The sequence below is a fragment of the Blennius ocellaris genome (genome assembly GCF_963422515.1).
Source record: "Blennius ocellaris genome assembly, chromosome: 16".
NCBI classification, from domain to species: domain Eukaryota; kingdom Metazoa; phylum Chordata; class Actinopteri; order Blenniiformes; family Blenniidae; genus Blennius; species Blennius ocellaris.
In genome coordinates, this window is record NC_137665.1 from 14,820,691 (window position 1) to 14,839,731 (window position 19,041).

At 43.4% G+C, this 19,041-nt stretch overlaps 1 protein-coding gene across 3 annotated transcripts in view; it reads left to right on the forward strand.

Annotated features, from left to right (window-relative positions):
• The window catches only part of stat5a (signal transducer and activator of transcription 5a), a 56,485-nt gene extending 38,401 nt beyond the window's left edge, over positions 1-18,084 (forward strand). For 2 of the 3 annotated variants that reach the window (XM_080511128.1, XM_080511129.1), the window contains 18 exons: positions 3,077-3,214; positions 3,332-3,488; positions 4,815-4,904; positions 5,738-5,912; positions 6,762-6,892; positions 6,994-7,145; positions 7,741-7,896; positions 10,609-10,788; positions 11,503-11,590; positions 11,921-12,043; positions 12,397-12,489; positions 12,733-12,939; positions 13,505-13,599; positions 13,914-14,056; positions 14,600-14,755; positions 14,888-14,939; positions 15,738-15,848; positions 16,020-18,084. In XM_080511128.1, coding sequence (XP_080367254.1) covers positions 3,087-3,214; positions 3,332-3,488; positions 4,815-4,904; positions 5,738-5,912; positions 6,762-6,892; positions 6,994-7,145; positions 7,741-7,896; positions 10,609-10,788; positions 11,503-11,590; positions 11,921-12,043; positions 12,397-12,489; positions 12,733-12,939; positions 13,505-13,599; positions 13,914-14,056; positions 14,600-14,755; positions 14,888-14,939; positions 15,738-15,848; positions 16,020-16,143 — 2,361 coding nt within the window. In that variant the 5' untranslated portion in view covers positions 3,077-3,086 and the 3' untranslated portion in view covers positions 16,144-18,084. The remainder of the gene's footprint in view (positions 1-3,076; positions 3,215-3,331; positions 3,489-4,814; positions 4,905-5,737; positions 5,913-6,761; positions 6,893-6,993; positions 7,146-7,740; positions 7,897-10,608; positions 10,789-11,502; positions 11,591-11,920; positions 12,044-12,396; positions 12,490-12,732; positions 12,940-13,504; positions 13,600-13,913; positions 14,057-14,599; positions 14,756-14,887; positions 14,940-15,737; positions 15,849-16,019) is intronic. The other variant, XM_080511130.1, reaches the window with a different exon arrangement.
• Positions 18,085-19,041: the final 957 nt, after the last annotated feature.

Here is a 19,041-nt window from a genome sequence, read left to right on the forward strand (position 1 = left end):
CTGTATACACAACAGTGTTTCAAATAAAAATGCATCATTTTTGCATTTTTCTTTCAGAACCTTTCGTGTTTACGGGGATACGCTTTGAAAACCATATAGTGGCGGTCTCGTTTGTTTTTGTGATGACATCACACGCACATGCGTGCAGAGAACAATGCGAGTACATGGGCATTTATTTGTATGGTGAACATGGGCTGAGGGGGGTCATGACACTCTGGAGGCCGCCATTGCTGTTAGTGCGTTTCCAAAAAGTTTTCCTTTCAGAGCACCGCTGACACCCGTAAAACGCAACGAAGGCTTTCCACTTTCACATGAAAACATTGTCGTGCAAAATGTTTATTCAAATTCAAAGCCTTGTAGAGTTCAGTAGATGGGTCAAGTCCCGCAGGCAGAAGTCAAAGAAGTAGAAAAAAAACTACGAGATAAACCAGACCAGACAAACTATATCGAACCTGGTGAGGCAATGGCTGGACCGACACTTGAGGAGAAGAGGAACGAGTCTTTACTCTGAGTCGATGGCTCAGGGCAGAGATCCTCATCATCAAGGTTAAAACAACTAGTTTTATTGATGCTCTAAACTGTTATGCAGCCTTTGCCAATAGTTGAGACTCCAAAGCCACACTTGGGTCAATTTGACACCGGTTACCTGGAGACAGTGTGATTCCACTCAGTACTACCACCCCACAAGATATGCTTCCGCTTAACTTTACAAGGTTAAAGATGATGTTGAGTGTGAAGACACTGACTTTTGACTGTATTTCTAGTGTTTTCCTGAAATATTGACAGAAGGAGCATCACAACAGCTGTAAGCAATGGTGTTTTGGTCCCTGGAGAAGTGGGCGTACTTCAAATTTGTTTCCTCTTTAAAAGCAGCCCAGAAACACGATTTCTAAGAAAGAGTGGCCTGTAAGACGACTTTAGTAAGAATCCATCCATAGTATTTGGTCATTGTCATATAATTTTGGCATAATCATCTGAGGAAAAGGAATTCAGTAAGCCTCATAGATATTCCTGAGTGGTGCATCGTGGGGGATTGGAAGTGGCTGTACACAATGCTCACTGAAAAATAAGTGCGTAAATGCGATATACCGACGTAGAACCTGGACTACGTTCCTGGCTATACATAAACATGAGCTTGGGTTAAAACCCTCAAATCATGATATCGCTACACACCAATGTGTAATTATTCACATTTCACACTGGTTTCCACAATTTTCGCACCGATTCTACAGCAAGTCACCAACATAATAAGCATAAAATGTGTGCATGGTCGAACAATCTATTTATTTTCACCGAAACAAAACTAAGCGTGTGCAACATAACGTCACATCGAAGAGCAGAAGTCCAACTGTGATTGCATGTTATTGAAAGGGCGAGAAATAAACTGTGACTCCTGCAAATATCTGACTGTTTCCTTTAAAATCTTTTCTGTCTTACCTACATGTAACAAGGACCCTGATGAACTGTCATACTTCTACAATTGAACCTTTTTTGTTCTTTTCTATTTTTGTTTTTGTTGTTGTTGTTTTTTTACCTTTTTCTAAGTTTCACTTCATTATTCTTTTTGCAAGTATGAATTCAGTTCAGTTTTTCTCTGAAACTGCACTTTTCTACTCAAATTTGTAAAAAACAAAAAAAACTAAAAGAAAATAAAATCAACACAACTCTAATGAGTCCAGGATCTCATGAAATGTTGTCGTGAGGATTGTAGCACAAATCAAATCTTGATTAATTTTGATTAAGTCGTTTTCAGTGTTTTTGCAATTTCATGAAAAAAAAAAAGCCTGCGATGTGGAGAGGAGAATTTGTGGAAACTATGATGGATTCATCATGTTGGTATGATGTTGCATGTTGTTAGCAGGTGAGGGCGGTGCTTATGGCCCATCATCCTTTGCAAATGACTTTGAGCTGCTGTGATTAGGAGTCACATGGTGGACTCCAGCGGTGCCTCAAATTCTTGAAGTAAACGTGTCACATGGATCCATGGGAGGCTTTTCTCTTATCTGACTGTGTTGAAAAAGATCTTGGTTCAACACCAGTGCTCTGGGATGAGCCAGAGGGAGGCGGTCACAAAAGAATCCAGTCACTATCTAAACCCCCATAAGCCGAGGTTCATGTTTCACATGAGTAAAGTAAACTAATAAGCGGAAATATGGACTTCCTTGGACTTCCATAGTACAAGCCCCACACAGTCTTGTTTAGTGAATTCATTGCTTTGTTGCCCAAGAAAAGTTGTTGTTTGACCTCTCCTTCACGCTGTAAAACTTATCTGAAAATCTGATTTTCTCGCATACAACAGGGACGGAATTAAAATTACCATCCAGTGGATCATTGATATCCCGGGTTATTTTCATCCAGTTTAAGTGCAATGCCACGCGCTCTGCCCACTACTGCGCTGTCCAATTGTCCAGATCCATGATCAGTTTTTTCCCAAAACGACATGCACAGTGATGGAGCCTGCACTGGCTCATCAGACTGCAGTTTTCTTTCAGGAAAGCTCTGGTTTTTATGAGCAGATGTCTTAAAATTGTTGAAAGAAATTAGATAATATCAAAACAAATCTCAGAATTTTACCTTCATACATTGTATTATTACCATTTTGACCGTTTAGAAAACCATGTATCGGTTAAATTCCCATACACCTGCGTATCTTTACATCTTCTACACAGATGTAACCATGTTGGGTGAGTTAGCCTGTCCTTAACGGAGAAAACTCAGACCAACATACAGTCACATACAATTTATAGCACTTTTATTTTTTAATTTTTTTCACAAGGTAGAGAACTTGGAGAAAACTTTGTTACTTTGTACTGTGAGAGTATTTACTGCGAGTTCAACTCCTTTGGATCATTGCACATAGCTGTTATTGCTTCTCTTAGTGACATTTGAAACAGCTGTGAGCCAGCGTGACACAGCTGTGAATTGTGTCGGAGAAATATTGTAACCAACTGTTGAGTCATGCCATTGCGCTCCTGTTGCATAACCAGTAACATATAGAACAAGCAGAACAACATGAAACATGTCCACCTTTATATCATATTATGTACTCTCATAACCAACCCCTCTCTTAATCCAGGCTGTTAAAGATGGCGGTGTGGATCCAGGCCCAGCAGCTTCAGGGAGATGCTCTGCACCAGATGCAGTCTCTGTATGGTCAACACTTCCCAATCGAGGTGCGACATTATTTGTCCCAGTGGATAGAAGGCCAGCTTTGGTGAGTAAACCTTATTGACTTTGAAAATTTTTTTTTAACATTGCTTCAAAGTGTATTGAAGTTGATAGATGTCTCTTCTCTTGTTATAATAAGTGTGCATTCTGTATGTGTCATTAGGGATGCCATTGATCTGGAGAACCCACAAGAGGAGTTCAAGGCCAAACGCCTGCTGGACAGTCTGATACAGGAGTTGCAGAACAAGGCCGAGCACCAGGTCGGAGAGGATGGGTTTTTACTTAAAATAAAACTGGGACACTACGCCAGCCAGCTCAAGGTGAGACGACAAAAATGAGCCAGGGTCTTTATTCATGTGCTAAATCCATTAAAAAAACAGAAAGAAAGAAAAACAGTATTTGTTATGCATGCATCTGTATCAGCTTTGATTTTCACATATTTTTGAAAAGAAATATATTAAGAACAGGAACACGTACATTTCAAACATTATTTTTTTAAATCACGAATGCACAGAGAAATCTTTAATAAGGACTGAGATGGAAGGAAGCAGAGTGATTAGCATTCACAATGCTGAAGTATCACTTATGCTGCTTAGGAATCAAGCAGATGCAGCCAGAATAGCCAATGTAATATTAATGTTGAACAATCCTATACGTCATCTTTACTAAGAGAGAATCAACCAAAATTAAGATATAAATACTTTACCTGAACAATTTAAAAACGCTTTAAACAATTTATTTGAATACAATGCTGAGATCAAAGACGTTTCACACAAACCACAATGATTTGCTGTACTGTAGTTGCCCAGCAGAGCTCACGGAGCTCAAAATATTGCGAGAAGTTGAATTCACGATGAGGATAAACAAGCGAGAGCCTTGGTCGCCAGCCAGCACCGCTATTTACGATCAAACTCTGCTCCCAGATCTGTCCGTCTATTTGTCTTCTCCCCTGAAACCAGGCCGAGGAACAGGGGAAACGGAGCTCGCCAGGCAAAGTCACGCTGCAATCCTGAATCCTTACCTCACCGTTTTGCTGTTTAGCGCTTGAGCACAGAAGTCGGGGTGTGATTTGTGACGAGGCCGGGGAGGAATGGAAATGAGAGGAGACGCAAAGATTTACAACTTATTCTTCTGGTATTTTCATGGGAAATGAGTGTTGTGAACTTTATGCAGACAAAATGCATCAAATAGGTAAACCTTGCTACTTTTCACATTCAGAGTCGACGTGGAACCAGCAACCCTTTAATAAATGACATTTATTGCCTATGATGGCAACATCTTTGATTGGGGAAATCCAGAAAGTCTTGTATTCCAGCAGCAGAAACAGAGTTGATCGTCTGAGTTCCTCTCTCGGTGTCTTAGAAGGGGAAACATCTCACATGCAAAATATCCATGTGAGGAAATATCAAAACTCAGAAGTTGAAAGTGGAGAGCCGATGGCTGTGAGACGCGAGCCGCACCGTGCTAACAAGCCGTGTCTCTATATGAACCGTGACGCGCTCGGTTTCACTGTGTCTCGGCATCGGCGTCAGGACTTAGCGAGCCGCTTTGATGCAGCTAAATTGGTGAGCCCTGTGTGCGGCGGCCGCTCCGCTCGTCAGGGGCTAACAGGCCTTAACGCGGTTCATGTGCTCCTTGTCTTTCAGAGCACGTATGATCGCTGTCCTCTGGAGCTGGTCCGATGTATCAAACACATCCTCTACACGGAGCAGCGGCTCGTCAGAGAGGCCACGAATGTGAGTCGGGCCGCGAGATGCAGATTACACATTGCAAGCTGTCACCTGTGCACACACCTGTGGCTCTTCCATTCATTATTCACTTGATGGCCCCGCAAAAACAGAAACGGAAGCCCGAACGACATAATGGTGGCTGATACAGAGATCTTGTAATTGGATAACAACTCTCATTTTCCTTTATTTATTCATTTCACAAAAAGGTTTCCAGATTTGCTTGCGTCGCTGCAGATGCGGCACCGTTCAGGCGCTTGCAATCGACTCGATCGTGCTCTGAAATGGTCTAAAAGCAAACCTTTTGTATCTGTGCGACTTCACAATGAGGAGCAAAGACATTTGTAACATCCACCGAGTTATAAAACCAGCAGTGCGTGAAACATCTGACTCTCAGTAACTCCTGTGGTGAATTGATTTTCAGTCACAACATGCCTTTTCTGTTAGCGGAATGCGCATTTGGACTGATTGAATTTCACCCTGTTTAGTCTGAACCTTTAGGCACCATAGTGCACCTATTCAGGCCTTCAAGTGACTGAGCCGTCTGTCTCGCTGCAGCGTTTCTCCTTCCTTCACCAGTTCGCTTTTCTCGCTTGTGGCCAGTAAAGATTTTAGAGTCCAAAAGGCCCACATGCACGAGTCAAAACCACCCCCGGAGGATATCTCCTGTATGTCGGCTTGTAACTCACCAGCCATTTCCCTTAACAACCACCATAAACAATCCAATGACAGGCGATATACATTCCATTCTCCATCGCAATCTCTCGTCCTCAAAGCCACCATTCCCTCCGTTTCTCTCTGTGCTCGTCTCACAAAACCTCATCTCTCCCTGCGATCGACAGTCGAGCTCCCCGGTGGGCGGGATGATGGACAGCATGTCTCAGAAATACCAGCAGATCAACCAAGCTTTTGAGGAGCTTCGCCTGCTGACCCAGGACACCGAGAACGACCTGCGCAAGCTCCAGCACAACCAGGAATACTTCATCATTCAGTACCAGGAGAGCCTTCGCATCCAGGGTGAGACTCAGCGCCTCGCGTCAGTTGATACTTTGATCGTTAACAAGTGAGCAGTGTGGACGAGTGGGATCTGAAACTGAGTAGATTTCTATTTTTTTTCGAGAATAGATCATACGTCTAAGACTGTTTGTCAGACATTTCACAAACTCAAACCTTTGTTATTGTGACAATAACAAAGGATCCCCTCATGATAATCTCGTTTCATGGATCCTATTTCAGGATCAGTCAAAAATATTATCAACCCCTTATTGGGCGTGCTCATATTTGGTTACTTGAACATTCGATTTATTCGAGGATATGAAAAGATCAATACATAGGATTTGTGTATATTTGAATAGGATTCCTATAAATGTTGAAAATTCTGACACACCTAATCAATGTTTTCAACTGGGAAAATCTATGAAAAAAAATAGAATGATTTGATTTAACACACAGCACATACAAAAAAAAAAGTAACATGATGTTTTAAACAAAAGCCTGATGTGTCTTTTCTGCCACTTTTCTTGCAAACAACATATTGTGATGTAGGACAGTGATTAAGATGTGGCAACAGAATCTTATGCAGACTTAAAGCGAGGCATTTATTTTAATGAGTGGTCCGAAAAGAGATTAAACGGTTTGATGTGATATAAAACCCCCTCTACAACCTTTTGACAGCTGTATGAAATAGTCCTGTGATCGAGCAATGGAAATATCAACCCAGACGTTTTCTTTACATGCTACATGTTGCAGGTTGAGCGAAAGGTTTTAAATTCTCAGATGGGTATAAGTCACACGCGCCGGTCTGTTACTTTAGCATCCTCTCTCTTCCTGGACCGGTGTGTGACTCTTATCTCCACCCCTGTCCAGCTCAGCTCACCAGCCTGGCCACGCTGCCCCCTGCTGACCGGCAGCTCCGGGAGCCCACCCTGCTCAACAAGAGAGCCACTGTGGAGGCATGGCTGACCAGAGAGGCCAACACACTACAGAAATACAGACTGGTGGGACACTCCGGGAAAACAACATGACATTTGTCTTAAAAAGCAAGTCAAGAGAAAATGCACGTCTTAAGGCTACGGATGTGTGCGTGTGTTGTATGCAGGACCTGGCAGAGAAGCATCAGAAAACATTGCAGCTGTTGAGGAAGCAGCAGACCATCATTCTCGATGACGAACTAATCCAGTGGAAGAGACGGCAACAGCTGGCGGGCAACGGGGGTCCGCCAGAGGGAGGCCTGGACATCCTTCAGTCCTGGTGAGTTCTTTCCCACCTCCCACTGAGATCACAGCTTCTCGACTCCTGCACGGGGCAAAGGGTCACAGGTTTACAAGCTCCCAGCGGCCGACCACTGGGTTCATTTCCAATTTTTTTTGGCTCCGAATAAGAAAGACAAAGACGGAGACGAGCTGACCTCTTCACGGCCTGTGTTTCCAAAAAATGACCATCTATCGATTTAGAAGTTATATTGCTACTTTTAATCTTTTATTTCAGGAGGGTCAAACGTATGGCTCATGTGTTAAAACTCCGGCCAATGGGATGGCCTCATGAAGTGTAAAGATGACAAATAGCTTAGAAGCGTCAAAGTGGAGAAACTGTTTTTTTTTTTTTAAATGTATTATTCTACTTATTTTATTGGTTCGACCTCCTCGAGATACAGCTTTATTTCACATTGAAATAACACCTCTGACTGGTACCTTATCTTGCCTGTGTGTGTGTGTGTGTGTGTGTGTGTGTGTGTGTGTGTGTGTGTGTGTGTGTGTGTGTGTGTGTGTGTGTGTGTGTGTGTGTGTGTGTGTGTGTGTGTGTGTGTGTGTGTGTGCGTGTGCGTGTGGGTTTTGTTCAATGTCAGGTGTGAGAAGCTGGCAGAAACTATTTGGCAGAACAGGCAGCAGATTCGAAGAGCGGAGCACCTCAGACAGCAGCTGCCCATCCCCGGACCCATTGAAGAGCTCCTTAATGAACTCAACAGCACTATCACAGATATCATCTCAGCACTGGTCACCAGGTGCGTGTGTGACGTTTTTTTTTTTTTTTCTTTCTTTCTTTCTCTCCACAACTCGATGCAAGCTCTTTCGCACGCGTGTAAAATGTGGTGGTGGATTGACACCTTGATTACAGTTGCTGGTTACTACTCCAGCAGGGAACCTAAACACATAACACACAGACAGACTTGTTCTTGGTAGTTTATTCTTGGTCAAGGAAGGCACAGTGTTCGTTACACGGGGGGGGGGGGGGGGGGGGGGGGGTGATCGGTCCAGCAGGCAGAGGTACGAGGATAATCTCAGACGTGCAGCCAAAGGTCAGGACTGGATCAAGACGGACCAAGGTAACAACCCGTCTCAGCGGCTGAAGCAGACGAGCTGACAACTGACAAGGCTGAGGACGGCACGTATAAACACACTGCGCCTGAGGAGTGAGGAGCTGCAGCTGGTAGCATTTAGGCAGTAATCAGGGAGAGGGCGCAGAGACACCTGAACCAGAGGACAGGGGAGCTCAGTCTGCTGCAACTTAAACCTGACAGGGAACGGATCAGAAAGAACCATGAGGGGATAAGAAAACCAGAAAAACTAATCATAATAACATTATAACATGTTGTTATAGTGGAGTTCCTTAATAGTTGCTGATAAAAAGAAGAAAATACTGCATTAGTTCGAATTTTTGGTCTGAATTACAGTCTAATAATGTGCATTTTTGTCAATTATAGGTGGGGGGGGGGGCTGTCACGATGATAATGATTGTTAATAACAATATGTTTTACTTGGATAAAATATTGAATATCTGGGAACCAACCAAAATTGCAGGATTGCCAGAAAACCAAACATTTTTTACTTTGTTACTGCATTTAAGTACATGTATTTTTCAGGTGTTTGTATCTCATTTTGAATTCCTTTCATGTGATCTGCAAGGAGTACTTTAGCTAAATATTTATTTTTATGATGGCTTTGTAGTACAGCTTCCTGCATTTGAACACAAATATCTGTTTTTATATTTAGGTCCTTCAAAGTGTCGGGTTTCTCCTTTAAACCTCTTTCAACTTCACAATTCAGAGTTGCAGCGAAATGATCGAAGCAGCTTGACGGTTCCAATCCAATTCATTGGGATTTATATAGCACCAAATACAACACAGTCATTTCTAGGTGCAGTGATTAGTACAGAAGCAGTAAAAGACGACAAATTAATGAAGGGTTTACATTATTCATTTTACACAGGCTGAACAATGTAGCATAATGACAGTGTGTGTGCATTTCCACTCTAAATGAATTGTCAGTTCTGTTTTCTAAAAACACATTTATTTGATCTGTTTTATGAAAAACGCTTTGATCACCATCTAAGAGAGATAAAAGCCCCCCCCTGCCCACCCTGCAGAAACCCGTCTATCCCTCCCAGCATTAAAATAGTTTGTGGAAGTTTGAATAAAACTGAAGAAGCCCCACTGTTGGAGTGGGTAGTTTGAAGACACCTATAAAGATCTGCAGAGGCAAAGAGCTCGCAGTGAGCTCGTGCTTCAAGTGAGAGGGGGGTAAAAAAAAAAAGGGAAATGTAACTTGTTTCACTCCATTATTTTGGGTCCCAAAGGCGCATCTGCCAGGGTCTCTTAGCCTTCCAGCATCTCTGAACAAGAAGGAAGCTTAAGTTTCTGACAGCGTCGCCACCCACGTTCCGAGAAGATTGTCCCTGCAGGCACCCATAACACACTGAGAAGTCATGTCATTGTCACAGCAATTTCTGATTGGCCGCGGACGGGCCTGTGACCGAGCCAGTAATGCACTTCCATCACGCTCGGCACAGACGAAGGTTATGTTTCCTCAACAACGTCCTCTCTATATTCCTCTGACGCCTCCGGAGACTTCACACTGGAAATGGGAGAGTGTTGTCTTCTCATCACCACTTGATTCTGCTGCAGACCAGAGGGCTCCGAGCCTCATCAAAGTGTGTGCTTGCTTCTGAGGTCTCTCGGCCCCGGCGGGACTGTCTGCTGTTCTCTCTCTTAAAATTAAAGAAAAGAGGCAGAAAATGGCTGGGATGTGAAAGCAAACGTACAATTTCAGAGGAGAGTAATTGTTAACCTTGTTGGTTTCCTGTATTAGTGTGTGTGGTTTAATAAGGATCCGTTTTAAAGGTTAATGTTCTAAAAGCAGCAGGTCAGAAGAGTTGAGGGGAATCCTGCTGGATTTTTAATATTACAACACTGAAACGGTGCCATTTCAGTTTAGCACAGGAGTGTCAAACTGTGCCATAATAACCTTTATATTTAAACTTTAAAGTTTTGATTTTGTTGTGGCGCAACATATACGCGATGAAATCGTTTATATTTTCAGAAAATCAGTAGAGAAAATGACTACAATCTCAATATAAAGCCAATTTTAATGATCACAAGTCGAAGTATTCCTGCATATCAGCACTAAATACCAATAAAATAGTGTGATAACTTTTTAACTTCAAACTCTACAATGTAAATTTTGATGTGTCAACATGAGAATTCATGCAAAAACAGTATTCAAAAAGTATTGATATTTGTCATTTTAGTATAAAAAAGTTTGAAAAGAAAAGTTCTCCCATCTGTTTTATAGCAAAATCTCTCCTTTTTGTCCATACGTGTATTCATAGATTGTTTTGTAATCCAGCACTGTTACATACAGGAGTGTGTGCATTTAGATGACAAAAGCGATGGTTGGTTGTGTTTGGACCCTCTAACGATATTCTTTTGTCCCCGCAGCACCTTCATCATCGAGAAACAGCCTCCACAAGTGCTCAAAACTCAAACCAAGTTTGCCGCCACGGTGCGCCTTCTGGTGGGTGGGAAGCTAAACGTGCACATGAACCCCCCGCAGGTGAAGGCCACCATCATTAGTGAACAGCAGGCCAAGGCCCTGCTGAAGAACGAAAACACCCGAAAGTGAGTGAAATTATTATTATTTTCTTAACATCTGCATTTATCAACTCACACATTTTATCGAGGACACTGCAGTCTTCTCCTCTGTGTCAATTACATGCATAAAAAAAAAAATCTATTTTCATATTCGGTTTTCAGGATGCACAGATCTCCTGTTGTCAGAGATCTCTGCATCCCAGCATGACCCCTGGCCTAGTGCCTTGTCCAGACCTCACCACAGAGACACGGGTGGAACTTGAACAATGCCCGCAGAGGAATCTATAGTGTGGATACAAAATCCACATTTAGCCTGTTCCACAGGCTCGTTCCACATTCCTCCCGACTAATAGAAACCTTCCGAGACCTCAGGGCAGCCAGGCGGCTCGGGGAACACGGGGCCGAGCAATTCAGCGGCTCCGTCGTCACCTGCCGCCTCGCCCCTCAACGGCGTGCGTCGGCTTAGTACGGAGGGTGGTGGTTAAATCTCCCCAATTAGACCCAGAAAAACGAGCGTGACGATCATCCCTCTGCTCTGCGTGGCTTTCAGATGTCTCCATCTGTCTGAACTTATTTGGGGAGAAAAGTGACGCCTATTTAGAGGACAATGTGCAGCACTCAAGTGCGTCACAGATACAGAGCGTGGAGCTAATTTACTCAGTCCTTGATTCTCTCTCCCTCTGTCTCGCTCCCCCTCTCTCTCTCTGTCTCTCTCCCTCTGTCTCTGTCTCTCCCCCCAAGTGACAGCAGTGGGGAGATTCTGAACAATAACTGTGTGATGGAGTACCACCAGACTACAGGCACACTCAGCGCCCACTTCAGGAACATGGTTAGTGGAGCCTGATGGTCTAAGTGAGCTGATTATTCCACAATTATGGAATCAACAGAAAGTGGAACTGTTCTTGACAGCGACAGAAAAATGAGTCATTTCAAGTTCCAGCGAAGCATTAAGCTGAATTGATTTTTAACCTGCTTTTAACTGCGCATGCAAAGTGATTATGTCTTTGCCGTGCACTGCAAACGTTGCAGTACATGGATTATTCAGGCCCAGCCTTGCAGTCTGACTCATTATTTACAATGCTGCATTATGCAAACATGCCCTGTACGTTTAGCTGCACATTTGTTTGACATCGTCTCACGCACACGGCCTCTCCTGTAGTCTCTAAAGGGGATCAAGCGGTCGGACAGACGAGGGGCAGAATCTGTTACGGAGGAGAAGTTCACCATTCTGTTCGAGTCACAGTTCAGCGTGGGAAGCAATGAGCTCGTCTTTCAAGTGAAGGTAAGAGGGCGAGGAGGCGACGCGTACGACGCCACAGCCTTGATGCATTCGCTTCATTTCTGTCAACGACCTGAGCGTGTGTTGCTGCACATACAGTGACACGTGCACAACATCGATCCGTCTAATCATTTTGTGCTCGTCATCTATTGATCGTCGGTCCCCACAGCCATATCATTTCCCATATCGTCACTTCTGCATCCCTCCCAGTGGTTTAAAAACACGTGGGTTTTTTTCTTTCACAATTCAATCCATAGAAATACAATGAATGCATTGTTTTTTTTTCATATATTTTGTGCATCATTCATATTTTCAGTGTTTCTATGCTGATGCCCTTCTGTCCTTTCTCTATACAGACTCTGTCACTTCCTGTTGTGGTGATAGTACATGGTAGCCAAGACAATAATGCCACAGCAACTGTTTTGTGGGACAATGCTTTTGCAGAGCCGGTGAGTCACTCCGTGTCAGTTTGTGTCATTACAGGTACAACTGTCATAAGTGTATAAATGCCATCTTTATGTTGGATGGTGTCCATGCAGTGACGCTGCATCCAATGTGAAAACTACACACGTCTATGTTTCTGTGGTGATCCCTGTAAAAAAAAAAATAGTAGAAGCTTGTGCACAAACTACATTATGTGGAAAGGGCTTCAAGTGTTCATGGTCCCATCTTTCTTGACCGCTTGTCTGCAGGGACGGGTGCCTTTCCTCGTGCCTGACAAGGTGCTTTGGCCTCAGCTGTGCGACGCCATCAACATGAAGTACAAGGCAGAGGTGCAGAGTAATCGCGGCCTTTCGGAGGAGAACCTGGTCTTTCTGGCTCAGAAGGCCTTCAGCAGCTCCAGCAACAACCCCGACGACTACCGGAGCATGACCATGACTTGGTCACAGTTTAACAGGGTGAGCGTCGGTCTCACTCCCCCACCCCAATCATCCAAGAGCACTCTATAAACCGTTATCTTCATCTCTAATGTATGGATTCGTACTGCAGCGCACTCAATGCTGGTTTTCTTCGCCGTGCATTCTTAAAAAGCCCACAGGGCCAACTTTAATAAAACATGTCGACCACATATTTACTCTTCATGGTGAGGTTTCCTATCACTGTGTTATTCATACATACAAATATTTCTTGCTCCATTTGCTCCGCGGCCTGACTGTGATCGACTCCCAGTCAGAATTGCTCATTGGGAGCCGGGCCCTCGTCTTAATGGCCCTATTCGTCCACGCACACACAAAAGAAACACCTCTTTCTGGCTGGTGACGGTGTCGTTAAATCACTCGCATCCGTAACGATCTCACATCAGTCTCAGTAGAGAAACGGGAACATTAAGTTTCTTGCACACGAACTTTGTTAATCATGAATCCAGCTGGACTGTATTTATGGACAAGAGGAAATCTATAAACCCTTAAAAATAATAATAATGCTTTTTTTCTCCCCATCCACACTGTGTTTCTTGTTGTACAGGAGAGCTTGCCAGGGAGGAATTTCACATTCTGGCAGTGGTTTGATGGTGTTATGGAGCTCACAAAGAAGCATCTGAAACCACACTGGAACGACGGGTGAGAAAACTGCTGAGTGTTTCTGTCAGCTTCAGTCCTTTGGCCTGAAAAACATCTCAGAACAAAAATAATATAAAATCACCGGCGCTCTTTTGTCAGTTTGACAGCTGGACCGTGTATATATCTGTGAAAGGAAATGTTTTCCTGTCCCCATTTTTTTTCAATTTCCAAAACTGAAGCAAAAGGGGGTTCACTTTTCTGATTTTCCATGGCAACCGGCTCTCTGCAGTAAACAAGGATTGAAATGAGAAGCAGCAGCAGCCGTGATGAAGAGGGAGACTCTGGGTCTTGATTTGCTCTTCTCTGTTGTGTAGAGCCATCCTGGGCTTTGTCAACAAGCAGCAGGCTCAAGATATGCTGATGTCCAAACCCAACGGTACCTTCCTGCTGCGCTTCAGCGACTCTGAGATTGGAGGAATTACAATCGCCTGGGTGGCGGAAAACCCCAACAAAGCAGGTAGAACGAGCACAACGCCACGGTTCAGGTCGTTTTTTGAATTTTAATAAACTTTAATAAATTGTTCATTTTGATGCCAGTGCGGAATATAAATGTCCCATCCATGCTTGTCTATGTGTCCGAGTGCTACTTTTGATACCATGTCTGTGGGAGTTTATGCTTTAAAAAAAAAAAAATCTGAGTCTTTCCTCCATCAAAACTAATGGAGGGGGCTCTAGTGTGTCTATTCAAGTGTTTACTTTCAGGTTGGTGTTGGTCTAGTATTGTTTGAGCATGTTATGCTGCCTGAGTTTATCTTTATCACTGCACGATTTCAGCATTTCATCCTACTTAAAAGTTTGGTTCAAATAGACTGTTATTTGAATGTACACAGTAAAGTCACAGTAAAAAGACAGATTGAAGCACGAGTTTACTGTATTTTATGTATATACATTGTACGTACTGTAAATCAGTATGTTTCTTGCTGCATGTCTCAATGGGACCTAAAAAAACATATTTGTGCTATTGATATTGACGATAACGTGATGTTGTGTGTTGGTCTAGGCGAGAGGATGGTTTGGAATCTGATGCCCTACACAACCAAAGACTTCTCCATCCGCTCGCTGGCCGACCGCATCAGTGACCTCAACCACCTCCTGTTCCTCTACCCCGACAGGCCCAAGGACGAGGTCTTCTCCAAGTATTACACCCCGCCACTCTGTAAGCACCCTTCTGTTTTCAGGATTTACCGTCACACCTGCAAAGCCTTTGTAGTGAGCAGATGTGCGGAAAGCGCTGGAAGCTCACTTTGGTCTTTTCTTTTCTTTCTTTTTCTGCTTGTTTGTCTTAAAGCGAAAGCGGTGGACGGATACGTGAAGCCACAGATCAAACAAGTTGTACCCGAGTAAGTAGTTCCTGTTCTTTCATTTTATATTTTATTTTCATTTATTTTTCTTGCTTGAAGCAACATTTTGAGCTAATGGCTCATCACTGGGCCTTGAATCCAGATGAGCTATTAGTTAGCTCTTACAGTTGGAGGAGGCCAATTAGAGTCGGCCCGAGTTCCTGCGCCAGCTCGTCCTCCATTCATCATTAGAGTTAGGCTTGTTAGTTAGCAAAACATCCTTCCTGCTATCTCCACGGCGGGTTCGCCCGCAATATAGCGAATGACCATAATGATGCAGCGAGGCCTGGAAAACACGCGGCGTGTAGTTGCTTAGGCAACTGCTGAACATGGTCTCATAGGCAATTGTCTTTGATTCATGTGTGTCCGTGTGTGTATAATGAGCAGAGGTGCCTTGTTTTGCTCTCCTCTGTTGGGAGTGCACTGTATGCTTGTGGACTCTATTGGTTTTTTTTTTCATGTCTCTGAGAGGCAACATGATTTTAGTGCAAAACAAGGACACAAATAAATGTTTGGGTCTGCAGCGTCTACAGTTGCTCCCTTTCGGCTTCATTAATTTGGAGTTTTCTTGAATGCAGTTGAATACAAAGAATGTTTGAGTTTCATCAACTCAAATGGGCGTCACATTTTAGTGCAAATGATTTCATGTTTCCAAGCAGAGAACAAAAAGTCACCTTTACTCGTTTATGTTTTAAGATACAAGGCACGAACATGATTATTGTTCATTCATAAGGTGGTTGTCTTTTATTTGTTTTTCCATATCTAAGGTTCCATTAACGTGTGTTTGTGCACGTGCAGGTTTACTACAGCCAATCCAGACCCAACAAGTGGAAATCCGACCTACATGGATCAAGGTGCCTCCCCAGCACCTGTAAATCACCCCCACACCTATCAGATATACCCAACCATGTAAGTCCTTCACACACGTGTGTGTGTGTGCTCCGTGCCAGCGTCCATGTGTGTGTGTATGCGTGCGTGTGCATATTTTGTGAATGCTGTCTGGCTGCTCTGGCTGTTTTGAGAGGTTTGGGCTGCCGGTTTGTCTGACTGTGGTCGGCTCCTCTGTGTTTTCTGTGGCAGGAGCGACTCCATGCTGGATACGGATGGAGACTTTGACTTAGACGACACCATGGACGTGGCGAGGCACGTAGAGGAGCTTCTCCGGCGGCCCGTGGAGAGCCAGTGGGGCGGCCAGCAGTCCTGACCCTTGACCTTTTCCAACCCGTAAACAAAAACCAAATGGACCCTGCCTCCCAATTTACCCCGCTCGTATCAACATGTTTTATTTCCAATCATTTCTCTCTCTCTATATATTTTTTTTTTCATGATGCGATAATGTGAAACGTTAAAAATGGTTGTGATTTGTTTTGGTTTTGTTTGTTTTTTTTTTATTTTCAGCACGAGCGCATGCACATCAGTGACTTCTTTCAGTTTCATTTGTGTTCATAAGTGTTTGTAAAGCAGACTAGGTATAATGCAACGCCTACAATGTTACAGTATTGTGAAAAAGAAAAGAAGTAATGTCCATTCATATTGTGCATGTATTTCCAATTGATTTAAACTGATTTCTAAGAAGATATGCTACTGTAGGAAGTCATTTAAGGAAGGTGAATGTTTTTATTTTGTATTTTTCTTCTTTGTAAATGGGTTTTCAGTATTTCGATTGTGACATTGGTATTTTCTTTTTGACAAAAAAGAAGCTTGAAGACCCGCGCTTTTGTTCTCAAAAATGTAATTTGAGTCATTGCTCTGGAGAGTTGCAGTCAGTTTCTAGAATCCACACACACACTAACCTAAAGGCGGAGTGACTCTTTGCTCTCGGCACACACACACGCACACACAAACACACACGCACACACAAACACACACACACATGCGCAACGTGTATTTCTGATTTGTTCACCAGCTGAAACCAAGGAGGGCGGAGTTTATGCACCTCTCTCTCTCTCTCTCTCTCTCTCTCTCTCTGTCTCTCTCTCCTCTCTGTCTCTCTCTCCTCTCTGTCTCTCTCCCTCTCTCCTCTCTGTCTGTCTCTCTCTCTCTCTCTCTCCTCTCTGTCTCTCTCTCTCTCTCTCCCTCTCTCTCTCTCTCTCACAGGGCTATCCGTCTTGTTTGTACACAGGAATGCAAATGCAAGCATTTTATTTACCCGGCGCTGCCTGCTCGTCCTCTCAGGTCCCTCCTGTCCCCCTCATCAATGCTACCTCGCTTGCATCGTTCTACGGTCTGTGTCTCCGTTCTGCGCCACACTCGCACCAGAAGGTACGCTCATCCCCGTCGCGTTCTTGTGACTCTGCGTCGATATGCACCAAGAAGATCCCTCGCCGCCCAAAACGCTCACTCTTTGTTTTCCATTTTATGATTGAAAACCGCTCATCTGGAGACGTCCGGAGTCACGAGAGCTCATTTACGCGTAATTGGCTATTCAGAGTTCTCCTTTGACTTTCTCGCGTTCTCAAAGCCCGTCCCGTCCGTCCATTCAACACGACTGTGCCGGCAGAGATAGATGGGGAGAGATTTAGAGGTCAATCACATTTGAGTGTCACATTGTTAGTTCGTGCATCCCCGACAGTGGAAGATCAGTGTTCAAAGCCGCCTCGCAGCACCTCAGGAACAAATCTGCTCGGCCGACGTGTTAGCCAAATAGACGATGACCTATGTATGCTGAATATATACATTTATTTTCTCTATTATAATTCTATTTTTTATTATTGTTTCTCTGGTATCCCCCCCCCAAACTGAATGTAACTTTTGTGTGACCTGGAGGTTTCAACATCTACAATCCCTCCTCAGTGTGAGCGGCCGTCCCATGTGACCAGAACAACCAGTGGATATCAGATAAGAAATGATCATGTATTTGTGTGTTTCTTCTTCTTTTTTTTTTTTTTTACCCCCCTCTGTTTTGCATCTCTCCAGCAATCTGAAGCTACATGGGCAGGCTTGTGATATATCTCTCATTACCATCACTCTCATGGTTGCTGAACTTCGTTCCACTGTAGACTGTGTATTTTTCCAACAACGTAGATGGCGCTGTGTGCTGTTTGATGTATGTACCATGTTTGTGGTTTAGATTTAACACTTGGACGTTTTCCAAGAGGAACAGCAGATGAGTTGGAAAAAGAAGAAAATAAAGTTTTATAAATAAGTTAAACTTGATCTCGTAGACGTTCAGTAGATTTTTAGTTCTCTGTTCTTCAATGCAAGTCAATGCCACCTTATTTAGTTTGGACTTTACAGAGCAGAAGAGGATTTCATCATGTTGATTACACACTATATAAAAAAAAAAAAAGTAAAGTAAAAGTATTTGCTCAGCTATCTAATCTATTGAATCCACGTCCTCCAATGACTTCCATGGCCAGAAGTGTATAAAATCAATCACCTATAGACGTATACCAAGTTCAACGGTTTCGGTAGGTGCGGGGTTATGGTGTGGAACTCGGAAAGCTTCAGCATCCCGAGACATTTTGGACAATTTCATGGTCCCAACTTTGTGGAAACCATTTGGAGATGGACCCTTCCTAATCCACAAAGCAGAGTGCATAAAGACATGGATGATCCAGTTTGGCCTCAACTGCACAGAGTCCTGACCTCAACCCGACAGAACGCCTTTGGCATGAATTAGATCAGAGACCTGAGCCAGGCCTTCTTTTCCCACATCAGTGTCTGACCTAACTAATGTTTCAAAAGTCCCATAAACCCACCGAAACCTTCTGGAAAGCCTTCTGAGAAGAGCTAAAGCAATTATGGGTGCAAAGGCTGGACAGACATCTTATTAAATCATATGATCTAAGAATGAGATGGCGCTCAAGTTCATATGTATTATCCAAAGTCAAATACGATTTACAGGTGTTTCACGTAAGGAATTTAAAAGTGGACTGAAGAGAGTAACTCGTGTCATTTCCCAGAAAGAATTAATATAATAAGATATGACTTTTGTCATAAAGCAGCATACCAAGTATATCACTTTTTTATGAGGAACTTTGCATTTCTTTTTAACAGCATTCCTCCATCCGAAATTTCTGCCAGTGGACCAATACCGTTTTCCATGATGTTCCCCTCAAATTGTATGTAGAAGGATTGTGAACCTCGGATGTTTCCAAAA